The 23,112-nt window shown below is 38.4% G+C and overlaps 1 protein-coding gene across 16 annotated transcripts in view; it reads right to left on the bottom strand.

Annotated features, from left to right (window-relative positions):
* CSNK1G3 (casein kinase 1 gamma 3) overlaps window positions 1–23,112 on the bottom strand; it is a 135,045-nt gene that overhangs the window by 60,513 nt on the left and 51,420 nt on the right. For 8 of the 16 annotated variants that reach the window (XR_010602277.1, XR_010602276.1, XM_065599290.1 and 5 more), the window contains one exon: window positions 2,749–2,817. The exons of 7 other annotated variants lie outside the window; for them this stretch is intronic. Coding sequence is in view for 6 of the 9 variants with exons in the window: in XM_065599290.1 (XP_065455362.1) it covers window positions 2,749–2,817 (69 nt within the window). In the remaining 3 variants the exon portion in view is untranslated. Of the gene's footprint in view, window positions 1–2,686; window positions 2,708–2,748; window positions 2,818–23,112 lie in introns of those variants that run through there. One more of the 16 variants, XM_065599297.1, reaches the window with a different exon arrangement.

Here is a 23,112-nt window from a genome sequence, read left to right as displayed (position 1 = left end):
ATTACAATCTGTAGGAAATTGAATAGTAGAAGGTAAACTTAAAAACAAAAAGTGCATTTATCTAGGCATCCAGTTTTCCTATTATTTTTTTCCATTAATGCCAGGTAGAATGCATAGGCTATCTAAAAATAATTAATTTTGGTGACTACTAGAGTTCTTCATCTCACTCAACCAGAAACATTAACAGAAAACACACACAGAAATGTGCATTTCTCAAAACAGCATGCAGTACCGTAGCCATAAAAGTATCTTTTGGAAGTAACACAATTACATTAATAAAACCCTATGTGCTGAGTTGAGAAAATCTGTTACTGAGTTTGCATTACTGGCCATGCCTACACTAAAAACACTTTCTCAGTATAGCCATACCAGTATACTATATCAGTAAAGTGCTCCTAGTGTAGATGCAGCTTATATAAGCAAACTGCTATTTTACTGGTATAACTGTCAACTACATAATGGCTCACATAATGGCTTTTGCTGACACAGTTGTGTCAGTTGGAGATCACACTTCTTCACACCCCTGACGGACATATCTTTGCCAGCAGAAGTTTGCAGTGTAGACATGACCACCTTCCAATGGCCACATGAATACCTTAAATTACTGATTCACATAAGAATTAACTATTTCATGTACTTTCTGAATGGAAACATTTGATAGAATAAATTTAGAAATCAAATGAAGACTGTAACCGCTTTTTAATACTTTAAAATGGTGTTCACTCTCACTTACAGAACTGTAATTACAGCTTATTTGGCAACTTTATACTGTTCTCTCCCTCTCATTCATCTCTCTTTTCAGCTCATTGGTACTAAAATAGTACATAGGCTCTATGGATGGTAACAAAATAACATGATCCTTTGCACTTCTTGGAGATCTTCCTGGGATCTACAATTAGAGCGCATGTTGGCGAACTCAAAAACTGGGATGCTAATAGGATTATTTTTATGTTAACCGAGACTGTATTCAAAATGTACGGCACATAATCGTTTTCCAATTCTTTCTATGTTTGAGTGGTAAATTTGATAAAATGTCTATTGGCATTTCAATTTAACTCTTTATGGGATTTTTAACATAGTCTTTGTCAAGGCATTGAGACTAGAAGTGAAGAAAGTCCTCCATTATTCTCACTTAAGTATTATGTAGAATACACCCAAATTTATTGCTTTGATCCCAAATCTCAGACACCAGCACTATATTAAAAAGCTGTTAGATGAAAAAGAATTCTGAGTACTGGCATACAAGAATACAAAATATCTAATTTTGATTCAAAATATCTATATATCTAATATTCTCAAAAAATAATTTGTTTTCTAGCTTAGTATGATTTATCCAGAGCAGTAATGCAGCCATGCTCATATTTCTCCTTAGAGATCATCAGCTGGGTACAACAAACATGTTTGGGGAAGGGACACTCATGTCTACTTGAAATCTAGTTGAAGATTCTTTTTTAAAAAAATTACTTTAACTCATGTACTATAAATGCTCACAAATTCTCTTGCTAATTTTTGTGATTTTATAGTAACATTTTCCTATTCTATTTAATATTTTTTCTTGTTGGTCACTCTGTTAAAGACTCATAAAAAGCATAAAAATTACTGACTACACACGGGAAACTACGAAACAGATTATGCATGAAGTACTGTAATATACACAAAGTGATAAAAGTTTTTCTTTATAATCATTCAGTTATAGTACTGTTAAGTAATACTTTCAACAGTAAGTAAAAAATTCAGACCAACATGTGACTTGAGAGAGATAGTGTTCCTGGAAAATTTTACCATCTTCACAGACAAATCTACATAAAGATGGAGCTACAGTTGAGAGTACATATCAGTAATTAAAGGTCAAAATCCATTAAAGGGATTATGTAATTATCCCAAGAACAAATATTATAAATCCATGAAATTTAGAGGTAAGGATAAACTCAAAAGAAACCCAAACATGTGAAGGTATAAAAATGCTGTTAAGGCATCAAAGCAATCTTAAATCTGCCCTGTAGTGATGCCACACAATAATCATACAATTATGACTGCTGCATATTAGTGCTTGTGGTCTAGAATTAAACTGATTTTTAAAGAAACATTAGATAGTGTTCATATTTTTTCCTCATGATGTCACTACAAGATAGAACTAAGGTTGTTTAGGTGTCTTAACTATGCACCCATCTTTTCTGACCCAGAACCCACAACCAGCCAAACAGCTGTACTGCGACTAAAATCGAGCAATCCTTTGCAGGTGGTCTAACACTTAAAGGTCTTTAGCCTTGTAGCAGGCCCTTGCATGTAGGCATGGGTGGGTGGTACATGACTGTGGGTGCCACAAATGAAGCAGTGGAAGCAGCTGCCACTCTCCATACGTGCCCCATTGAAAGCATCTTTCCTCTTTTTTTGCTTGTTACTGGTGGTTGTAGTGAGAACCATTTTGCTAGACCATAACAGCAAACCAGTTTGGCTGTTGTTCCACCTTCTGAAGACACTTAAGGGCTTTAACAGCTCACAAATGTACCAATTTATCTAGACTGCTATAGTTAGTGTGGACGCAGTTATACCAATACATAAGTGTTTATATCAGTATAGCTTATTTACATAAGGGAAAGGGAATATGCTATACCAGCATAAGGTACATTTATACCATTATAACTGTACACACACTACTGCAGTGACCAAAAAAAAAAAATCATACCCTTAGCTTATAGAACAGACCCAAGTCTATGGCTTTATATATATGCAAAAGGATATCGTAACTCAAAATTTCAAGTGGTCTTTTTCCATTTTCTGGAACCCAAACCCAAACTTCTGGCTTATCCAATGGACCTGTAGGTGCAGAAATCCAAGAATGAGAGCCAGATGATTTATAGAAAGAGGAAGCACAGATAGTTGGAGATATAAAAAAAGAAAAAAAGAGTAACTGTAATGGGACAAATTGACGTACAAGGGGAACATGTTTTTGGCAAGGAACACAGTATACCTTAGAATTGTCTATTTCTGTATATGTGTGTACAAGAGTGGCAAAGTTGGAAAAGCTAACACATTTTTCTCATCAAGTACTTTTTTCTAACAAAAAATGCAGCAATTGAACATTCCATAACGATCATTCAGCTGAGGAATGTTTAGCACAAGGTAAAACTGTTGCAAGCAAACGGGTCGAGGAAAGGGAAAAGAAAAGTTGTGAATAATGAAACCGATGGTCCACAAAGTACTTAGTATAGTTTTAACACTTCTCAGAATTGAAGATACATCTTGTTAACAAATATTGTTGTGTACACCACCACAGTGAAAAACAGAACTATTTTTATCCTCACTGGATCACAAGAGATTTGTTAACTCCAAAGTCTCAGGAATTGTTCATCTCCATAGCCATCTTTGTTGTCCATAAATACTACTTTTCAATCTGTTTTTAATATTTTTAAGGCATTCAAAATACTTGTGAAAAATCTATGGAAACTAGCAGGTTTTTTGGGTTTCCTTTAGAGTTATGTAGTTCATTTCTACAGCTACATGCTGTTATGAAGGAAACAGCTGCAGAATGGAATTTGCTTGGTTGCATTGTCAGGTATGTAGGCAGAGTTAACAATGGCAGACGTGCATGGGAGATGTGCCAAAACACGTCCATAACTCTTTTTTTTCTACTTCACAATGTTATGGAGGCACTGGCAGACACTATACAATAAGAATGTGTCCATTTTTCTAGTTAAAAACAGGCTTTAAATCCCTCTTAGACCAGACAAGTGTAATATTGGTTGTGATCAACATCACTTATTATACAGACAAAGATTGAATTTTGGAGAAATCTGAAGTTAATTCATTTAATATTCATGAGTTTTATTAATTTACAAGTGACTCATTTTTTTAAATGTAGAGCTGAGGTCAGATTTCTCTTGCTTACAAACTAGTATGTGAAACCCTGTGCTGTTTCATGGGTCTGGCAGTTAAACCAAATAATCCACCATCTGTGCAGTCTCCTTCATGCAGCCAATGAAATTGTTATGCACAAATTAGCTGCACAGTGTGGGATGTTAGTAGCCACTAGGAAAGGGATAGATAACAAAACAGAAAATATCCAATGCCACTATATAAATCCATTGTATATCCATACCAGGGCTGTCCCTACGCAGCATACAGGGCTGTGTAGAGCACCCAAAAATTTGGGGCACCCCTGGGTCTTAGTGTCCACCTGCTGCCCTCTTCCAATCCATGTTCTGACCATTTTTGCAGGCTCCCACAGCTAGCTACTGCAGCCTGGTGAGTCTTCCTCAGGAGGGGATCTAGTAACTTAAAAAGTGAAAAAGCCTTCCAGCCTGCCAGACGTATTAGCACAACAGTGAAACTGTTAAAGAGCCATTCAAGTGGTAATGAAGCCATTTAACAGGCATTTGCCAACCCCTACGTATATACTGTCAGTTTCTGAATTTACTGATAAAAACAGTTTTGCATTACTGTAATATTTACTCAGAACAGGTTAATCTACAGGACCTTAGTTTAAAATTGGCTTTAAAAATATTTCATTACAAGATTGCTTAAGATTATAAAAATCACATCTCTAAAAAATCCTTGCATAGATTTTTAGATGCACAGTCTGAGTATTCATATTTAGCCTTAAATGCTTGGATCTTCAGACATATAGTTTTTTAAATAAATCCTTCAAAAGACCACCCTTATCTAAAATACACATTTTAATTTAAATTACTATAGGACAAAAACTTGCCTCCAAGGTCTTCCTGTCCATCCCTTTTTCCCTTCACCCCCCTGTTGAAGAGAGCCCTTAAAGGGACAACACCCCTTTCCTTCCAGATAGCTGGACAAACTAGTTTCCCTTTCTTAACTTCTATTTGATGAACTAGTTTTAAGAGAACCCTCCAGCAAAATCAATACCTTAGTAAGATATAACATCCTTTGTTATACCTAAAATCTTTGAAAACCTATTTTTTAAAGTTGGTGAAATTTCATAAACATGTCTATTGTTATGGAGATCACACAAAGAAAATTAGTGTTCCCTTTTTTAAAAGCAATGAATATTATTATGAATCTCTTTGATTAATTTAAAATAATGTCTTTGTTTCAGTGAATTAAATATGTAGTAATCTGGAATGATTACTTTATGAAGGCTTAAGAGTATGTTTAAAATATAAAATCAGCTTAGAAATACTGATTAAGAAAATGTAAAACAGAGAAGAACTGCATCATGTATTCCATATTTAATGTTGTATTCAGCAGGACAGGAGACTTGCCCTTATTACAAAGTTTTTGCAAATAAATCTCTGACAAACTTCAGGGTATATCAAAATACCTGTGACTGACATTTTTTATTCCCAAATTTAGTGCTTTTAATTAGGTACCTTCTGCATGTCCAGTCTTCACCATCTGGCATGCAGTTGAAAACATGTTCCATTTTCTTTCTTTTTTTTTTTTCTTGGGGGGGGGGGGGGTGAACGACCCCAAAAAAAAAAAAAAGCCTTTTCGGCAATCTCTTTCTAATGTCCTTTGCTTCATTGGGGTTCAGGGATTTGGCTGGAAGGGGGTGAGCAGGGACAGGGAGGGAAGAGAGAAGGGAGACAGTGGGGAAAGGGTGGGGCCTGGGCAGAGTGGGGGCGGGGCAGGGCCTGGGGCAGAGCAGAGGTGGAGTACGGGTGAGCCTCCCCAAGCGGCAGCTTCACCTACTGCCCACGACAGCAGGTAATAGCAGGTTGGCTCCCGCAAACCCAGTGCGAACTGTAGTGTCCTTAGGCAGGGGCCACGTTCAAGAGCCGAATGTGCAGGCGCCATGTATTCTGCATGAGGGAGAGGGTACGGGGGTCTCTGCAGGGAACTGTGACTCTCCGCCAATGTGAGGCGGGCCAGGCAGCTCGGTATCCTTGCTGCCTTGTCCCTCCCCCTGGGCTGCGAGACCAGGATGCTGTCGGGCATAGGGGCACCCGTCTAATAATACTGCATAGGGCCCCATAAATCCTAAGGACGGCCCCTGATCCACACCTTGAACACTGTGCAGTTCTGGTCACCCCGTCTCAAAAAATTTAGAACTAGAAAAAGTACAGAGAAGAGTAATAAAAATGATTAGGGGATGGAACACCTACCATATGAGGAGAGATTGAAAAGACTGGAACTGATCACTTAGAGAAGAGATGACTAAGGGGGATATGATAGAGGTCTATAAAAGTATGAATGGTGTGAAGAAAGTGAATAAGGAAGTGCTATTTACTTCCTTCCTATAATACAAGAACCAGGCATTACCTAATGAAGTTAATACACAGCAGGTTTAAAAAAACAGACATAAGGAGGTATTTCTTCACACAACACAAAGTCAACCAGTGGAACTTGCTGCTGGGAATGTTGTGAAAGCCAAAAGTATAACTGGGTTCAAAAAAGAATTAGATAAATTCATGGAGGATAGGTCAATTAATGGCTATTAGCCAAGATTGTCAGGGATGCAGCCCCATGCTCTGGGTGTCCCCATCCCTCTGACTGCCATAAGCTGGGAATTGATGACAGGGGATGGATCACTCGATAATTGCCATTCTGTTCATTCCCTCTGAAGCATCTGGTACCGGCCACTATCGGAAGACAGGATTCCAGGTTAGATGGACCACTTGTCTGACCCACAGTATGTCCATTCTTGTGTTCTTAAGGGTGGTTACTGGTTGAGTTACCTTTGATATCACAATGGTCTAGGACTCTCGGCATGGCATAGATACATGGCTTGCTGTTGCATGCGTGTAATCCATTAAATCAAAATGGTTGAGAACTTAAAAACTGGATGATAACAGTCCACAAATCCCAATGATGACTGATTCTGGTGACATTCTGGGCTTCTTATAGCCAATACTGACTATGCATTTTGCATAAGTATTACACCAATTACTTCAGCAGTCTTAGCTCTAAGTTTGTGAGATCCTTGTTTGTAAACAGAAAGCATAGTAGTGATTATGTAAGCAAATGATCAGACAGCCTACCATAACGAACCTGGAAGAACATAAGCAACCAGTTGCTGTGGTTTATTACTTATTTATAACAACAGAGTACTGACCATAAAGCGTAGTGCTGCATGTGTAGTAAGCATTAACTATGTTTGAACATAATGTTCTTAAATACTCAACTTATGTTTAGCCTATTTTATAATATTCTTTACTTGTTTAAAATTGTTGACTTAAAGGTTTAACCATTTAACTCCAATAATGCAGATCATGTTTTGGTTCATGTTTATATGTTAGTGCATTTCAATTTCTTTGTATTTAATTTTCCTGTAGCTTATGTAAAAAAGAAAAATCCTTTTGAGCTCCACATTTCCTTTTTTTGAACTGTTCACCACATACTTTAAAGTTATCTGAATACAAGAATGAAAGCTATTTGTTTGACCTTGAAGGTTCAATTTAAGGAGACTGATAAAAGGATTATAATAGGGAAAGTTTAGATTAAATAGTGAAGATAGCCCAAGTTGTTTTAGAATTCCCATTTGGAATGACTACCTGCACTGAGGATTAGAGCCCTCATGGGTAAAAGTTATTGTTGAGGCCAATGGGGTATAGTTTTCTCAATGTTTGCAGATAAATGGGAGAAATATGCCCTACAACATCACTATTTTGATAATCCCTTAACTCTCCTCCAATCTTGATAGTGTTGGAGAATAAACAGGTCTCTTAACAGGTAAACAATTACAGCAAGCATTTATACCTTTTGTTACAGACAATAATGAGCAACAACTGCATTTTGTTTATACATAGGTTATTCTGATATTTTGTTTTGCTTACTAATATAGACTCTTAGTCTACATTCCATATTATTTACACATTATTTACACAAGGTCGCAACAACTTCTTACACAGTTCTTTTCCACTCGCCTCACACATTCCTTGCTTCTACAAATCTCGCGTTACTAGGATTACAGTTAGCCTGACCCTTGCTAATGAACTGTCATACACTGCATCCCCTTTCTGTCAGTTCTTTTTCTGCTTCCACAATAGTCACAACTCACTTCTCAGCATAGATTAATAGCAGGCAGCTGTAATGAGCTCATTACTGTATATTAATATACTACAGTATTTTTTGTGAAAGTAAAGTATCAAAAATTAAAACTAAATTACAGTATACTTGTCAAAATAAATCAGATTATATTTATGAACTCTGATTTTTTTAGTCCAGAATTGAAATTTTTCTTGCTGATCACTAGTCTAAGATCAGTACTTAGAAAAGTTTATTGGTACATTTATGCTGGTCCACCAAAGAGTTTTTAGCAGTGAAAAGGGATGAGTGAGAGGCATTAAAACCCATTATTGTGATTACTTTCTCACCTTCTTTCCCACTTTCAATTGTAACATAATTCTAGCAGTCACTCTAACAAGTTGCTTTAGAATTACAATTTTTTCCTTTAGTCAGACAATGCATCAAGCATCTCTTGTGTATGGAGATGGGATACTCTAGATTTTTAATTGCTGTACTTTAAGACTCAACCATGAAAATCGGTCTTCCAAATCCTACATAACCCTTTTCAGGTTCACTACAGTCAATCATTAACCCTGAATTCCGCTGTGCCAGCCACTTGGTTGGTGAGTGACTGCAGATCTCAAGTAATTTGCTTTTGTGGAGCTGCAAGCTTTGATAACTACCCCTTTCAGCAGCTGCCTCCTTTACACCACTTGAACCCACCTTTTGGGTTTCCCCTAAAACACCCGCCTTTTTCATAGATTCTCAGAGTTAAGACCAGATAAATAATTAGATTACCTCCTCTGTATCGTCCATTAAATTTCACTCAGCTACTCTTATATTGAGTCCAGTATCATGCATTTGGATAAAGTGTATCTTCCAGAAAGGCATCCAGTCTTGACCTGAAGACATTAAGGGATGGAGAATCCACCAGGGTAGATGGCAATGTGTTCCAATGTTTAATCTCCCTCTATTATATTTGTGCCTGTTTCCAATTTGAATTTATCTGGCTCCCAACCATTGGTTTTTGTTATGCCTTTCTCTGCTAAATAAAGAAGCCCTTTAGTATTGTCTCCGCATGAAGGTACTTATACACAGTAATCAAGTCACCTCTCAATCCTCTTTTTGATAAGATAAGCAGATTGAATTCTAGGTCTCTCAGTGTAAAACATTTCTCCAGCCCTCAAATAATGTTGGTGGCTATTTTCTGCACCCACTCTAATTTGTCAACATCCTCTTTAAAATGTTGATACCAGAATTGTACACAGTATTCTAGTACTGGTCTCACCAATGCCACGGGATACAGAGATAAAAATCATCTCTCTATTTCTATTCACTACTCTTGTTTATACATCCAAGGATCACATTCGCTGTTTTTGCCACAGAATCGCATTAGGAGTTTATGTTCAGCTGCTTGTCCACTACGACCCCTAAACTTTTTCAGAGTCCGTTCATTCCAGGACAGAGTTCCCCATTCCATAGGTATGGGGTATATTCCTTGTTCCTAGGTGTACAACTTTGCATTTGGTTGTATGGCTGTTCTGTCATTATTTACCATTCCCTCAGTTTTTACGTAATCCACAAATTTTATCAGCAGTGATTTTATATTTTCAGATCATTGATGAAAATGTTGGATAGTATTGGGCCAAATATAAATGCCTTCAGAGCCTGCCTCCTTAGCAACATCCCTATTTGATGAGGATTCTTCACTAACAAACACTTTGGGATCTGTTAGCCAGTGCTTAATCCACTTGGTGTATTTTATTGATGCTGTATATTGCTAATTTTCAAAATCAGAACTTCATGCAGCCTGAAGTCAAATGTGTTACCAAAGTCTAATACATTTATACAGTTACCTTTATCAACCAAATTTATAATCTCTAAGAATTAAATCAGGTTTGACAAGACCTATTTTCCACAAAAGCATGTTGACTGGCATTAAAATATATTCCTATTGTTTAGTTTTCAATTGAATCCCATATCAGTATTTCCATTATTTTGACTGGGACTGATGTCAGGCTAACCAGCCTATAGTTACCCATGTCATCCCACTTACTCTTTTTGAATACTAGCACAACATTAGCACTCTTCTGGAATATTCATGGTATTCCAAGATTTATTACAGATTAATATCAGCAGAACAGATCTCCTCAGCCAACTATTTTAGAACTCTCTGGAGCAAGTTACCTGGACCTGCTAATTTCAAAATGGTTACCCCTAGTAAATGTTAGCATCCTGCATAGTTACTAACAGACTGGAAAGTACTTCTTCATACTCATGTGATACAAGTACATGACCCTACTCCTTTCCAAATACAGAACAGAAATAAAGACTTATGCCTTTTCCACATCATTAACAATTTTACCATCTCCATCTATTAAACAGGGCTATGCCATTACTAGGATTTCTTTTGTTTCTAACATTTTTAAAAACTCTTTGTGGTCCCTATTCCTGCCACTCAGATTTTTTCCCCTCAGGTCTTCAGCTTCCCCTATCCATTTTCTGCATTTCAGAATTTGAAATTTATATTGATTGCTATTTCCTCTTTTTTCTATTTGCTACATTTAAAAAAAAAAAAAAGTCCAATTCCTGCCTTCTCTTTGCTACTGAACCAGTATGGGCTTTCAGTCATTGCTGCCCTTCTTGCTTCATTGTGAAATTTTGGCTTTTGGGCTGTGTCATAAACTATTCAAGAACTCCACATTTTCATTCACATTTTTCTTAGTTTTGGCCTCCGCCTAGTTCTTGCTTTTGAAGTACCAAGTATATGCATTACTGGATGGATCTATCCTCAAGTTGCCCATATGCAATGTAATCAAATCATAACCACTGGTCACTACACAACTAACTTCCAGTCCAGCGACTATCAATTCATCTTTATCCATTATAAATAGGTACAAAATAGAGTTCTCTCATGTTGGGTATAATACCTTTTGTGTTAGAAAATTATCTACAGTTTTTATAAACTTTCAGCTCCTCCGCCCGATTTCCTGATCATTGCAGTAGCTTGGAGCCTCTCCAAGTCTTTCCCTATGTCTACAGAGGCCCCAGTGCCCTCCACTCCATTCCCTTTTCACTCTCATACATACCCATCCTCTTTGGCATCTCACTCACCCTCTGCCTTCAAGGTGCACCTACTACTAACCCTTCCTCATTAACTCGCCTGTCCTCAGGTTGCACAGTGGGAGTAGAGAGGAAAATTTCTGTGGCCAAGTAGAGAGCTACACTTACAAATAGTACATACATGCAGTCACATATGGCCCTTCACTACAAGAAGGATAGCAGTGTCATTTAGCTCTGGGAGAAGGGGATTAAACAGGATGAGACAGATTCCAAGGACTTCCATAGAAATAAGAGAAACTTACTTTACAGTAACCAGGGTTCTTGCAGATGTGTTGTCTATACATTCCACTTGTTGGTGTGCATGCTCCCTATGCACTGGAGCTCAGATTCTTTTGGCCAACAACATCTATTGGAACTGCACCAGTACCTCGAGCATCCTCGGGCCTTCCAACCAAAGCCATAAAGGGCGAGCAACCCTAACTATTCCTCTTCCTTTGCCAGTACAGAATCCAGGTATTATAATACTACACAGTAGCTGGGACAGAGGGTGGATCATGGAAAATATATAGACATCTTCTCAAAGAACCACAGTTACCGTAATTTTTCTGTTGAGTGCCTATCCATATATATTCCACTGTTGGTGACAACAAGCAGTGATCTAGATAGGGAATGGGGGAGAACTGGGGTAGTAGGAGTTTACCTGAATGATTGCAAGACAGCCCCACCAAAATGAGCACCAGATCTTGATGCTTCTACCACAGAGTAATGCTGTGTAAACGTATGTACTGAACTTGAGGTAGCTGTCCAACGTATCTCTATTATTGGAACAGTTCTCAGAGAGGCTGTAGAATCTGCTTGAGCTCTAGTAAAGGGGCTGTAACCCTCAACAATGCGTCTAAATTGGTTATTTTGTAGTAAAACTTAACATATGTAGAAACCTAATGAGAAAGTCTCTGAGTTGATACTTCCTGACATTTTATCCTATCACCATAGGTTCCAAAGAATCTAGAGGACACCTAAAATGGCTTATTTCTGCCAAGGTAGGAGAGCACTCTAAATATATCTAAGGTGTGAAGCTTAGCCTTCCCTTCTGTTGATTTAAAAGCTCAGGGAAAAAAGGTAGAAATATTGTTTGGTTGAGAGGGAAGCCCGAGACTACCTTTGGCAAGAACTTCAGGTGAAGTCCCAAGGTCACCCTGTACATATATGCAGTGCAAAGGTGGTCCTACCATTAGTGCTTGTATTTCCATCACCCTCCTAGCAGATGTTATTGCTAATAAAAAGGCTGTTTTGATGGCTAGATAGAAGAGGGAACATGTAGCTAGGGATTCAAAAGGTGGATCCATCAAACTTGTCAGCACAATGTTGAAACTGCAAGGAAGTGGTTCCCTGTCTAGCAGATATATTTGCATAAGCACTATATAAGAATTAGGTATTATTAATTTTTAAATTAAAAACTCTACACTATACTTGTAATCAGTGTGCATATTAAAATGAATAGAAGAAAAATGTTTTAAAGCAAAAGGGTTTACAGGCTATTTAAAATTGTAATAAAAATTTCTTTCATGGCTTGTTTAATTTGGGCATCTATCAAGGGCCCAATCCAAACAGTCCTTACTCGATCACAAACAGTTTTGTAGTCTAATTTTTCCCTTACAAGGTTAAAAGTTAGAACACAGAACTGTACAATTGCTAGGTTTTCAAGTCAGTCCAAATTAGCCTAAGATCTATAGAGAATATCCTGTCATAGAAAGCATTTAAACCCTTTTAAAATGGTCATTTCAGTCACAATTTAGGTCTTAATGCTAATGAAATGGTATATACCACCACAAATATAAAAAGTAACTTATTTATAAATTGCCAATGATAATTTTATTTCAACTCCACTTTACTATTTCAGCAGCTTAACTGCATAACTTCTTGTCACACTAATACATAATTCACCTGACTATAGAAGAAAATGAACCTCACGTCATATTTTAGAACAGAACTAGCATGGAATGTCACCTTTTGTTTTACATTAAGATGATAAATAACTATTTACAACAACTGCAGAGTTCTTAATTGAATACCCCCCCGCAAAAAAAATCAATCTTAGTATGCAGCTGCTAATTACAACACTCATATTGCATCCAGCACTATCAAAAAATTTCCTCACAGAATTATTGCCTTGTACTAAAAAAATCCAAATTGTCAGATTAGGCCAGAATACTACACCTATAAAATTCCTCTCTTCTGTACTCCCACTCCTTCACCTACACAGTATTTAACCATTGTGGTTCTACGGGAAACTTTCAAACCTATCTTAAATTCATATGGTCAGTATTTCTACCATGTTTGCTAATTAACAGTGTATTAAACCATGTAATTTGTGCTCATGTCCCATCTTTTATTATTTGACCTCTAACTAAAGTTATAGGACCAAACAAGACACTATGTATGCAAAAATCCACTGAGCTCCTATTACAGCCTGTACTGTGCTCCCACAAATAAGACAACTAATTCCCATAGCAAGATACTAATATGTTGACAGGATTATAATTTTGCTGAAGAACAGGAGTTGACAGGATGGAGAGAGCTGTTATAAAAATAAAAGTCTCCAATAGCAGCAAAGGAAACTAAGAATAACGGCAAAGTAAAATTTTATCCATACATTTTTTAAAAAGTTTAGTGGATTGTGAAAGTTGTTTAGGATAAAAAACATTCTGAAGGAGCTCAAGAGCTCAGATCAGCTCTCTTTAAAATGCCTCATGGCCCAAAGAGACAAGGTGGGTGAGGTAATAACTTTTATTGGACCAACTTCTTTTGGCGAGAGAGAAGCTTTCAAGTCACACACAGCTCTTCATGTGTGGGAAAGGAACTCCTAGCATCACAGCAAAACACAAGATGGAACAGATTGTTCAGGAAATTAGTTAGCACATACTGTAGAGGACCATTCAAGGTAAAGCAGCCCATTTTTTCATTCATGACCCAAACTCAGCCTAATAATTTCCTTGCAAAATTAGAACCATAAGTAGAACAAAACAGAAAAGGGCTATATCCATTTTGAGACAGACAAGCGTTAACCCACATTTTTTAGTCTAAATTTGGCTTAGGTTCCACCTATATTAGACAAGACAACCTGAAGTAGAGACTAGCCTAGAGGGCCACATTTACTATAATAATCATTTTGTACAATGAATTCTGAAGTAATTGCATTTTTAAGGTGTATTTATAATCTAAAGAGTCAAACCCTGCTATAACAAGCTCTATAAAATTCGGGGGGGGGGGGGGGAATTAATGTTAATTTTAACTTTAAAAAGGAAGAATCAAGTAGAAGCACACTCATCAAAAGTACCACATCACTCATCTTGATTGTAATAAAGTAGCTATATTTTACTTGTTGTATGCAAAAAGGGAATGTGAGGAATTTCTTTTAAAAACACAAGACTGGAAGCACCGACAACAAGCAGAGAAATAAACTGCCACATCAGTAACATTACTTCTATTTATTGTTTCTATTGGATTTTATTTGTAAAGGTAGCAGCTAATCAAACAAGTATTTGTAATTGTGTTTCTACAAATGTATTTAGGCATAAGCTTTCATGGGTTAAAAAACCCACTTCTTCAGATGCATGGAGTAAAAATTACAGATGCAGGCATAAATATACTGACACATGTAAGGTAACTCCCTTCTCTTCATGTGTCAGTATATTTATGCCTGCATCTGTAATTTTCACTCCATGCATCAGAAGAAGTGGGTTTTTTACCACAAAAGCTTATGCTCAAATAAATCTGTTAGTCTTTAAGGTGCCACCGGACTCCTCGTTGTTTTTGTGGATACAGACTAACATGGCTACCCCTCTGATAATTGTGTTCCTAGTGACTCATCTACAATACCCAGTCTTCTCTATAAACCATTGTATAAATTTACAGCCCAACAGAAATGTTTTGATAATGCATTGTTAATAAGGCACACAATACCAAGGGCCCAGCCTCCTGGTATAAAAATTGTACATATTATGACAAATGTATACATTTAAAGAAAGAACATTAATGGTTCACACAACTTATACAAGTTTGTCCCAAATAAAGCTAAACACAAAAACTAACCTAATGGGAATCAGTACATCGACTACAGCAGTGGTTCTCAAATTTTTGTATTGGTGACCTCTTTCATACAGCAAGCCTCTAAGTGTGCCCCCCCCCTTATAAATTAAAAACACTTTTTTAATATGTATTTGACACTATTATAAATGTTGGAGGTGAAGTGGGGTTTGGGGTGGAGGCTGACAGCTCGCAACCCCTCATGTAATAACCTCGCAACTCTGTAAGTGGTCATGACCCCCAGTTTGAGAATCCCTGGACTACAGTCAGGTACTCTCTCACTCAGCCAATCATTTATCTTGAAGTACCTTTAATATTAACATTCCATGTGCCATACCATAAAAGTATTTTTCCCATAAAACTGTGTTTATATACGAAAACTAAGTTTATTCTGAACTACTGAGATGAGACTTGCTACCTTCATAATCTATTCCTATAAATTTGTCTTTAAAACAAGATTTTTTTGGTAGAAATGTACATAGCATGCCTGGATTAGAAGGGATCATAAGGAACTAACCATCTGATGGTGTGACAATGATTTCCAATTTCAGTAAGCTGACTATGGCTTCACTAAGGTTGTAGGAAAAAACTTAAGAAAACAGTCACATTATACTATATTTGTGCTGTTAAACATTGCATTGGAGTAGTTTTGTGAAAGCCCCTTGCTAACAAAATTGTCCTTTGGTCACCATGAAGCAGAATCTTTTACTAGAAGTCATGTCTATGTCTCTTTTCCTTGAAATGATAACCATGAAAAAGCAAACTGATGTAGACATTTAGATGGGTTGAAGGAAATTTGTAGCTCTTTATAACAGCCCTTAACATTTTGGCAGCAAGAAGCTGGGGATCTCACATCCAAAATGTAAAATGAATCAATTAAGTTTGGGGTCCTTCCCAAGAACTAACTCTCTAGCCCACTGCAAAATCCTGGGGATAGTTTTATGCACAGTGGAATGACCATCACAAGAATCAGTTATGCTGGAGAAGAGGGAGGTGTACAAAAAGTTATTTCATAAATCGACCTCAAACTGCTAAACTTATTAACACTTATTAACATTTTCAGCCCTTTCTGGGGCTGAGACTAAGAGAATCATGGAAATGTAGGACTAGAAAGGACCTTGAGAGTTTAAGTCCAGCTCCCCATGCTGAGGCGGGACCTAGTAAACCTGGATCATACCTGACAGGTGATTGGAGGTGTTTTAAAATAGTTTGAGCAAAGATGGGATTCCACATCTTCTCTTGGAGGCCTACTCCAATGCTTAACTACCCTTTTAAAGTTTTTCCAAATAGCTGACCTAAGTCTCCCTTGCTGCACATTACTTCTCATTCTATCTCCTCTGGAAAATTTATTACCATCCTCTTTAGAACAGCCCTTAACATATTTGAAGACTGTTAGCAGTTCCCCCTCAGTCTTCTTTTCTCAAGACTAAACATGCTATTTTTTTTAACCTTTCTTCATAGGTAGGTTTTATACAACTTTTATCATTTTTTGTTGCTCTCCTATGAACTCTCTCCAGTTTATCCACATCTTTCCTAAAGTGTGGTACCCATAATAGGACACAGTACTCCAGCTCAGGCCTCATCACTGTGGAGTAGAGTCAGTGGGACAATTACCTCTCGTGTTTTATATATATGACACTGCTGTTAATTAAAACCCTCCTCATTAGGTTCGTGAGGTATCTGTCAATTACTGGTTATCAATTAACTGGTTACTGACAGACAAATTATTGATCATTCACTTATTATCTACACTAGCCTTTTAAAATACAATAGACGAGCTAAACATTCCATTAAGATATTAAGTGGAAGAAAAACACTCAGCTGTTTAACAGTTTCAGACTATGTTTATTCCTATTATTCAAAATGTTTTTATTTTTAAATAGAGAAGTGGGACGATATTAATTCCTATTATAAGCAAAGTCCTTTTGGGTACTAAACAAGATATTTAACCATACCCAAAGGATTTTAGGAACATGTTCAAAAAATGAGCATATCGGCTATGTAATATTTAACAGCAATCTAGTTGAAGGTTGCTTTTAACAACATGTAGTGTCAAATCTATAAATAAACTACTGCCTCAACTGAGGAAGGATTTAAACAATTGAGAATTTTTTAAATCCCAGTAAAGTGATATCATCTGAACACAAACAGTAAACAGTAATTAATGTACAGGAGGCAACATGTATATAGTAAAGAAATGAGTTATGTTACTCATCTTGTAGCTTTTCCCATGAAACTGTATCCTGCTATATGCCTTATACAGTATTAGATAAAAATTATATTAAAAGAACATTAAGGCTACAAAGTCAAACACTCAAAAGTTAGGAAATGCCAAAATTAAGGTAATCCGTACAACTTTAATTCGGTTTGCTTGCACATACGCATGACAGACTTTGCCAACAATCATGTAGGATGTATGCATCTGAACCAGGGAAAATACTTCACTCTGCTGGGTCTTACTCTAGTGCCTTAAACATAAAAGACAACATTCCTTTCTACTTGCAACCCTCTATCTCATTCACTGTCCATCTTGTGCACAGAATGAAACCGGGATCTGATCGAACAAATAGTGTAATCATGTAATATTAAAGATAATACTGTAATGGATGTGAACAAAGGGTCTGAATTAAGACTGAATGGCCAACTTTATTCTCTTAATATATTCTTTTCTGTAAGATGACACAATGGAACACCTTTTTACCAAAGCCAATATTAGCAGAAGCCTATACGTGCAGCATGTCAAATCTGCAGAAGTTACGAACAAACTAACCAAGTGGCTGCTCCACAGATCTTTGTATGCTGTGTAAGATGTTCCAGCCCAGGAAGCTGCTACCACTCTAAGGTGATGTCTCCACCATGAATTAGGGATGTGATTCCCTGCTCAAGCAGACATACTCCCGCTTACTATCAGCTGAGCCAGCATGCTAAAAATAGCAGAGTACCCATGGTAGCATGGGCTGTGGCAGCATGTGCTAGCAGCCCCGAGCACAAACCCACCTGAACACACAGGGCGGCTAGCACAAATTTCACTGCTCCCACTGCCTGTGCTTTTGCAGCTACACTATTATTCTTAGAATACTATCTCCAATGAAAGCTAGCACCAGTATGTCTATGATCTGGGAATCTCACCCCTAGCTTGTAGTGCTGATGTAGCCTGAGACTAGGCTGTCATGTTTAATGTTTAATGTTGGGGGAGATGCTCGGACTTTTAAACCTCATGAATACACCATCTCAATCATCTTGAAATAGATTTTTAAGTACTTTCGCTCACGTGCTGGGTAATAAAGAACAAACAGAAGGTTGGAATGGATTCTCAGGGTTCTGCAGATACCAAATTAAGCCAGGGATGGAATCAAATGGTCTGAGACAAAAGAGGGGTGCACAACAACTTTGATTCTGTGAAAAATATATTTTTGGTTTAAACACAAGGTCACCTTTTCACCGATCCTCAACAGATAACCTCCAAAGCTTCAAAACCCTCTTAGCAGATGGTATCAGACAGGCCACATGGAGAGAAATACAAGCAAGCTTTTCTGAGAGGTTTGAATAGGTATCCAGTCAGGGCATTAAGAACCAAGCTGAAGTTCCATGGAGGAACTCAGTGAATCCAGGAGTGGGAGAGAGGGGTTGGGAAATAGACTAATGACTGGTTTCAGAGTGGTAGCCGTGTTAGTCTGTATCAGCAAAAACAACGAGGAGTCCTTGTGGTACCTTCGAGACTAACAAATTTATTTGGGCATAAGCTTTCATGAGCTAGCTTATACCCAAATAAATTTGTTAGTCTCTAAGGTGCCACAAGAATAACGACAACTCTGAGAAAGAATCTGATACCTGCATTCAATTAAATCCTCCTTCTGCATGCAGCACTCAATATACAAAATTAGCATAGCTACTTGACATGTTAAGGGAGAAACTCTGACAATTGTGTTCAGGCAATCTAACATCTGAGATGTAGAAGTCTACTGTGAAACATGAAATTTTCTGAACCATTGTTTGAACTTCATATTCTGAGGAAAGAAAAATTGGTAGAAACTTTTTTTTTTTTTTTTTTTTTTTTTTTTTTTTTACACATGACAAGAGACAACACCCTCTAAATATACTATTTTCCTACTCGTGCAAGTCCCTCAAAAACCAGGAAGGTACTCTGGCTGATAATTTGATCAGAGACAGTAGATCTTGCTTTAGAGAGTTTGGGGAGTTGTCTAAGCCATGCTGAAAATACCAGAAAACCAAGGCACCCTTAGCCAAAACAGAAGTACTGAAGTCACCATTGTCTTTTCACTCCAGATCTTCTGGATGACTCTTGGTAGTTGTGACAGAGGCTCCTCAGCAAAGGGTCGCCCGTTCTGTACAAACAACTCTCATCTCAGACCTAACAAACGCACTATACCAAATGCGTTGTGCAGGGTATTTATCCATAAAGAGTAGCATGTAAGGCAGTGGTGGGCAACCTGCAGCCCGCGGGCTGCATGCGGCCCATCATGGTAATCTGATTGCAGGCCGCAAGACATTTTGCTGATGTTGACCGTCCGCAGACACGGCCCCCCATAGCTCCCAGTGGCTGCGGTTCTCTGTTCCCGGCCAATGGGAGCTGTGGGAAGCGGCGGCCAGCACGTCCCTGCAGCTGTGCCTGAGGAAGGTCAACATCAGCAAAATGTCTCGTGGCCCACAATCAGATTACCCTGATGGGTCGCATGTGGACCCACGAGCTGCAGGTTGCCCACCACTGATGTAAGGTATATACCGAAAGCTCATAACTTATCTAGACTCAATCACTGTGAGATACATTACTCCTTAAATATTGACTATATGTGTAACTACACTAGAAGTATCTTTATGGTCTTCAAGAAAAAGTTAGTCACCAGGGGATAATGTGTTTTGGTGATAGCTCATTCACACAAAGGGGAGTCGTCACTCCTCCCAGTTTAGCCAGTGATGTAATGCAAGGCTCAGTTGTCTAGCCTTGCTCCATCCCAATACTATGAATGGAAAAAAACTATCAGAGGCAACTGCAAACAAGCAAAGCCATAAGGAGGTACAAAAAGGAACGTTGCAGACAGAAATTTGCCTCATCTATGAAAAAAGACTGTTTCAGTATAAAAGGAAGATTTACTCTGAGGAGATGTCTTGCGGGATCAGGTATATTCTCACAAAAAATTGGATCCTCATTCCTGTGAAGGCAGCCAGCTGTATAACAGACTGATCTTCTGGGGTGAAGGGTAGGGAGAACCTAGTTTATTAGACAGGAAAGGTGACTATTAATCAGTGTAAACCCAGGTTTAAGTTTTATTATTTTGTTTTATATTTTAATGATTTGTTTCGACCACTCTTTTGTTCCTAGTTCATTTTCTATTCTTTCTTTAATAAAGCTACTTTTGTTTTATTATAAGTGCTTGAAAATGCTATGTGGTTTACAGGAGCAGCGCCTTAAGGTAAAACTGGTAGACTGGGGCACACTGCTCCTTTGGGGGCGGAGGAGCTGGGATTTCTGTGAGTAGCCAGTGTCAGGCTGGATATCATAGGGGAACAACTGAAAGGGACTTGTAGACCAAGGGGCACCTATTGTTAACCTGCAAAAGCAATATTGTTAACCTGCAAAAGCAAACACGGGGCTCACATAGCCCAGAGGAGAGTACTTGAGCGACTAAAAGACTGGTGATGTTAGGAAGCTGATATCTAGCTAGACATAGGCAAGACTTCCTCAGGCTGGAGGTAGGGGGTTATAAGGTGACTCATAGTACTTGCTGCCCTGAGATTGATCACAGTAGTACAGGGAAAGGAGAAAAGGTTACACAGACCTTTCGGACACCTCTGGGGGAGAGCATTTTTATCTGGTCCTTGGATCCCTCTTCAGAGAAATATGCAGTAATCCCATGATTCATGGGTGATGCAGATATGACCATCTTTGGGGCACCAAACATGTTCACCAAGAGCTAACATACCTCTAGATGAAGACTCCACTCTCCCTCATCTAGTTTTTCTCTGCTGAGCCAGTTGGCAATAATATTTCTCCTTCTCTGGATATGCAAAGCATGGATGGACTTAATATTCTGCTCCACCTAAGGTATCAGAAGACAAGTCTCCCACTGTAGGGATGATTATCTCAATCCACCCTGCTTGTTAACATGGGCTGTGACACTGGTGTTGTCTGTCAATTAAAATTTGAATTTTTCACCCATGGAAAGAAAGCGTGGAGTCCATATCATATTGTTTTGCATTCTAACCAGCTTATATTACATTTTGTTTCCTGATTTTTCCAAGTTACATGAATTAATCTCATGTCATGTGTGAGCTCTCCATCCTGCAAGTCTGGCATTAAAGATGAAACACCAGTGTGTCTGGTTCAGCTATGAAACCAGTGCTTGAAGGGATTACAGTTAAGCCACCATCTGAGAGACGCTATTATATTTAGTGGAAGACAAATTTTCTTGTTCAAACGGAAGATGGTGGAAAAAATTTAAAAGGTCTTGTGTGAACCTAAGTACATTGCAGCTTGTCATGCACAATACTATCATTCCCAGCAGTTATAAAGTGGACACAGACTTCACTGCGGTTGACAACCCACTTGGTCAATGACCATTTTTTCTGTCTCTCTTGAGAAATGAATACTTTGTTGCTCTTTATATTAATTTCTACTTCCACACTATATATCTGTTGAATTGGACTTAGGTGGCTCTTTCCCGAATTTAGCATGAAATCACAATCATTCACAATCCAGATTATTCTTGACATGTCCTGTACCACTTTGTCTCTGGATAAGGCCCTTAAATAATGTAACAAAGGGGGCGGGAGAGACATGGACCCTTTGTTTTGGTGCAGCTATTAGGACAACCAATATCTACATAGACATGTAAAATATTTTGTTTCTTATACTTTCAGAAACAAAATATTGGTATATCTGCTATATTGGATGGGTACCAATATTATCTTAATAGACAACTGAACACTTCCAGTGTTAAAATCAGGGGCAGCTCCAGGCACCAGCGCAGCAAACGCGTGCCTGGGGCAGCAAGCCGCGGGGGGCGGAGTGCCGGTTGCCGTGAGGGTGGCAGTCAGGCAGCCTTCGGCGGCATGTCTGCAGGAGGTCCGCCTGTCCCACGTCTTCAGCGGCAAGTACGCCGAAGGCGTGGGACCGGCAGATCACCCGCAGAAACGCCGCCGAATCCGCCTGACTGCCGTGCTTGGGAACGCAAAAAACAGAGCCGCCCCTGGTTAAAATTTAGAATTTATAAATAAGCAACCTAAGTTTTTAAAAATATTTTGTTTATTTGGGTGCTGACTAGCCACCTCCTTTTCTAGAAAAAAGCCTCACCCATCTTTCCAGAAAAAGGCCCTTGATGAGAACTGCTATTCTCAGTTATAAAGAGAATAGGAGCAACAGTAGGCACGAAGGTGAAGTACAAGCTGCCTGAAGAGAAGAGTAAATAGGCTACTGTGAAACTAGGGAAACATCTGTGCCTCACACTCCCAATATAATTTGCCTGCTTAGAGAATCTGGTGTTAGGTAGAAGCACATACCCACAGGGCATAGTCAGGGTCACAGTCCAGCGGGTGGTGTCCAAACTGGGACAGCCCAACAGCCAGCAAGAGTGGGAAAAGTCTGGTATGTTGGTTGCCAGTCAGCAAAAAAAGAATGTGTTGGTTGAGTATACTGTATTTCTGACTACTGTACACTCACATAATTCTTGAATGGAATTTGGAATTTTGTCCAGATGTTGGAGAATATGGAGTGGTGACATTTCTAAGTAATATTAGTGACCAGGACAGACAGTTCTCCAACCATGCTCTACAAGTGAACCTATCTCAATCTACAGGGTCCAGTTGAGACAGGCCTCAAGCTGAGTCTTCTTCTCAATTCAGTAGTAGAAGAATAGTTTCTCTGGGTTCTTGCACAGGTGTTTAGCACCATAAAACATGCATCTTCCAGGTTAGATTTCTATTGCAAAGGCCAAGCAAAGTCTTTCACAGAGTCTTCAAGCTCCTCTCCCTTCTCTGGTTATAGGACACTCTGCTTGGTGTAGATTTTTTTATGTTAGTGGTAGGAGA

Source organism: Chrysemys picta, chromosome 6, assembly GCF_011386835.1.
Source record: "Chrysemys picta bellii isolate R12L10 chromosome 6, ASM1138683v2, whole genome shotgun sequence".
NCBI lineage: Eukaryota > Metazoa > Chordata > Testudines > Emydidae > Chrysemys > Chrysemys picta.
The sequence above is the reverse complement of the archived record's forward strand: the minus strand, read 5'-3'. Positions and strand labels throughout refer to the sequence as shown.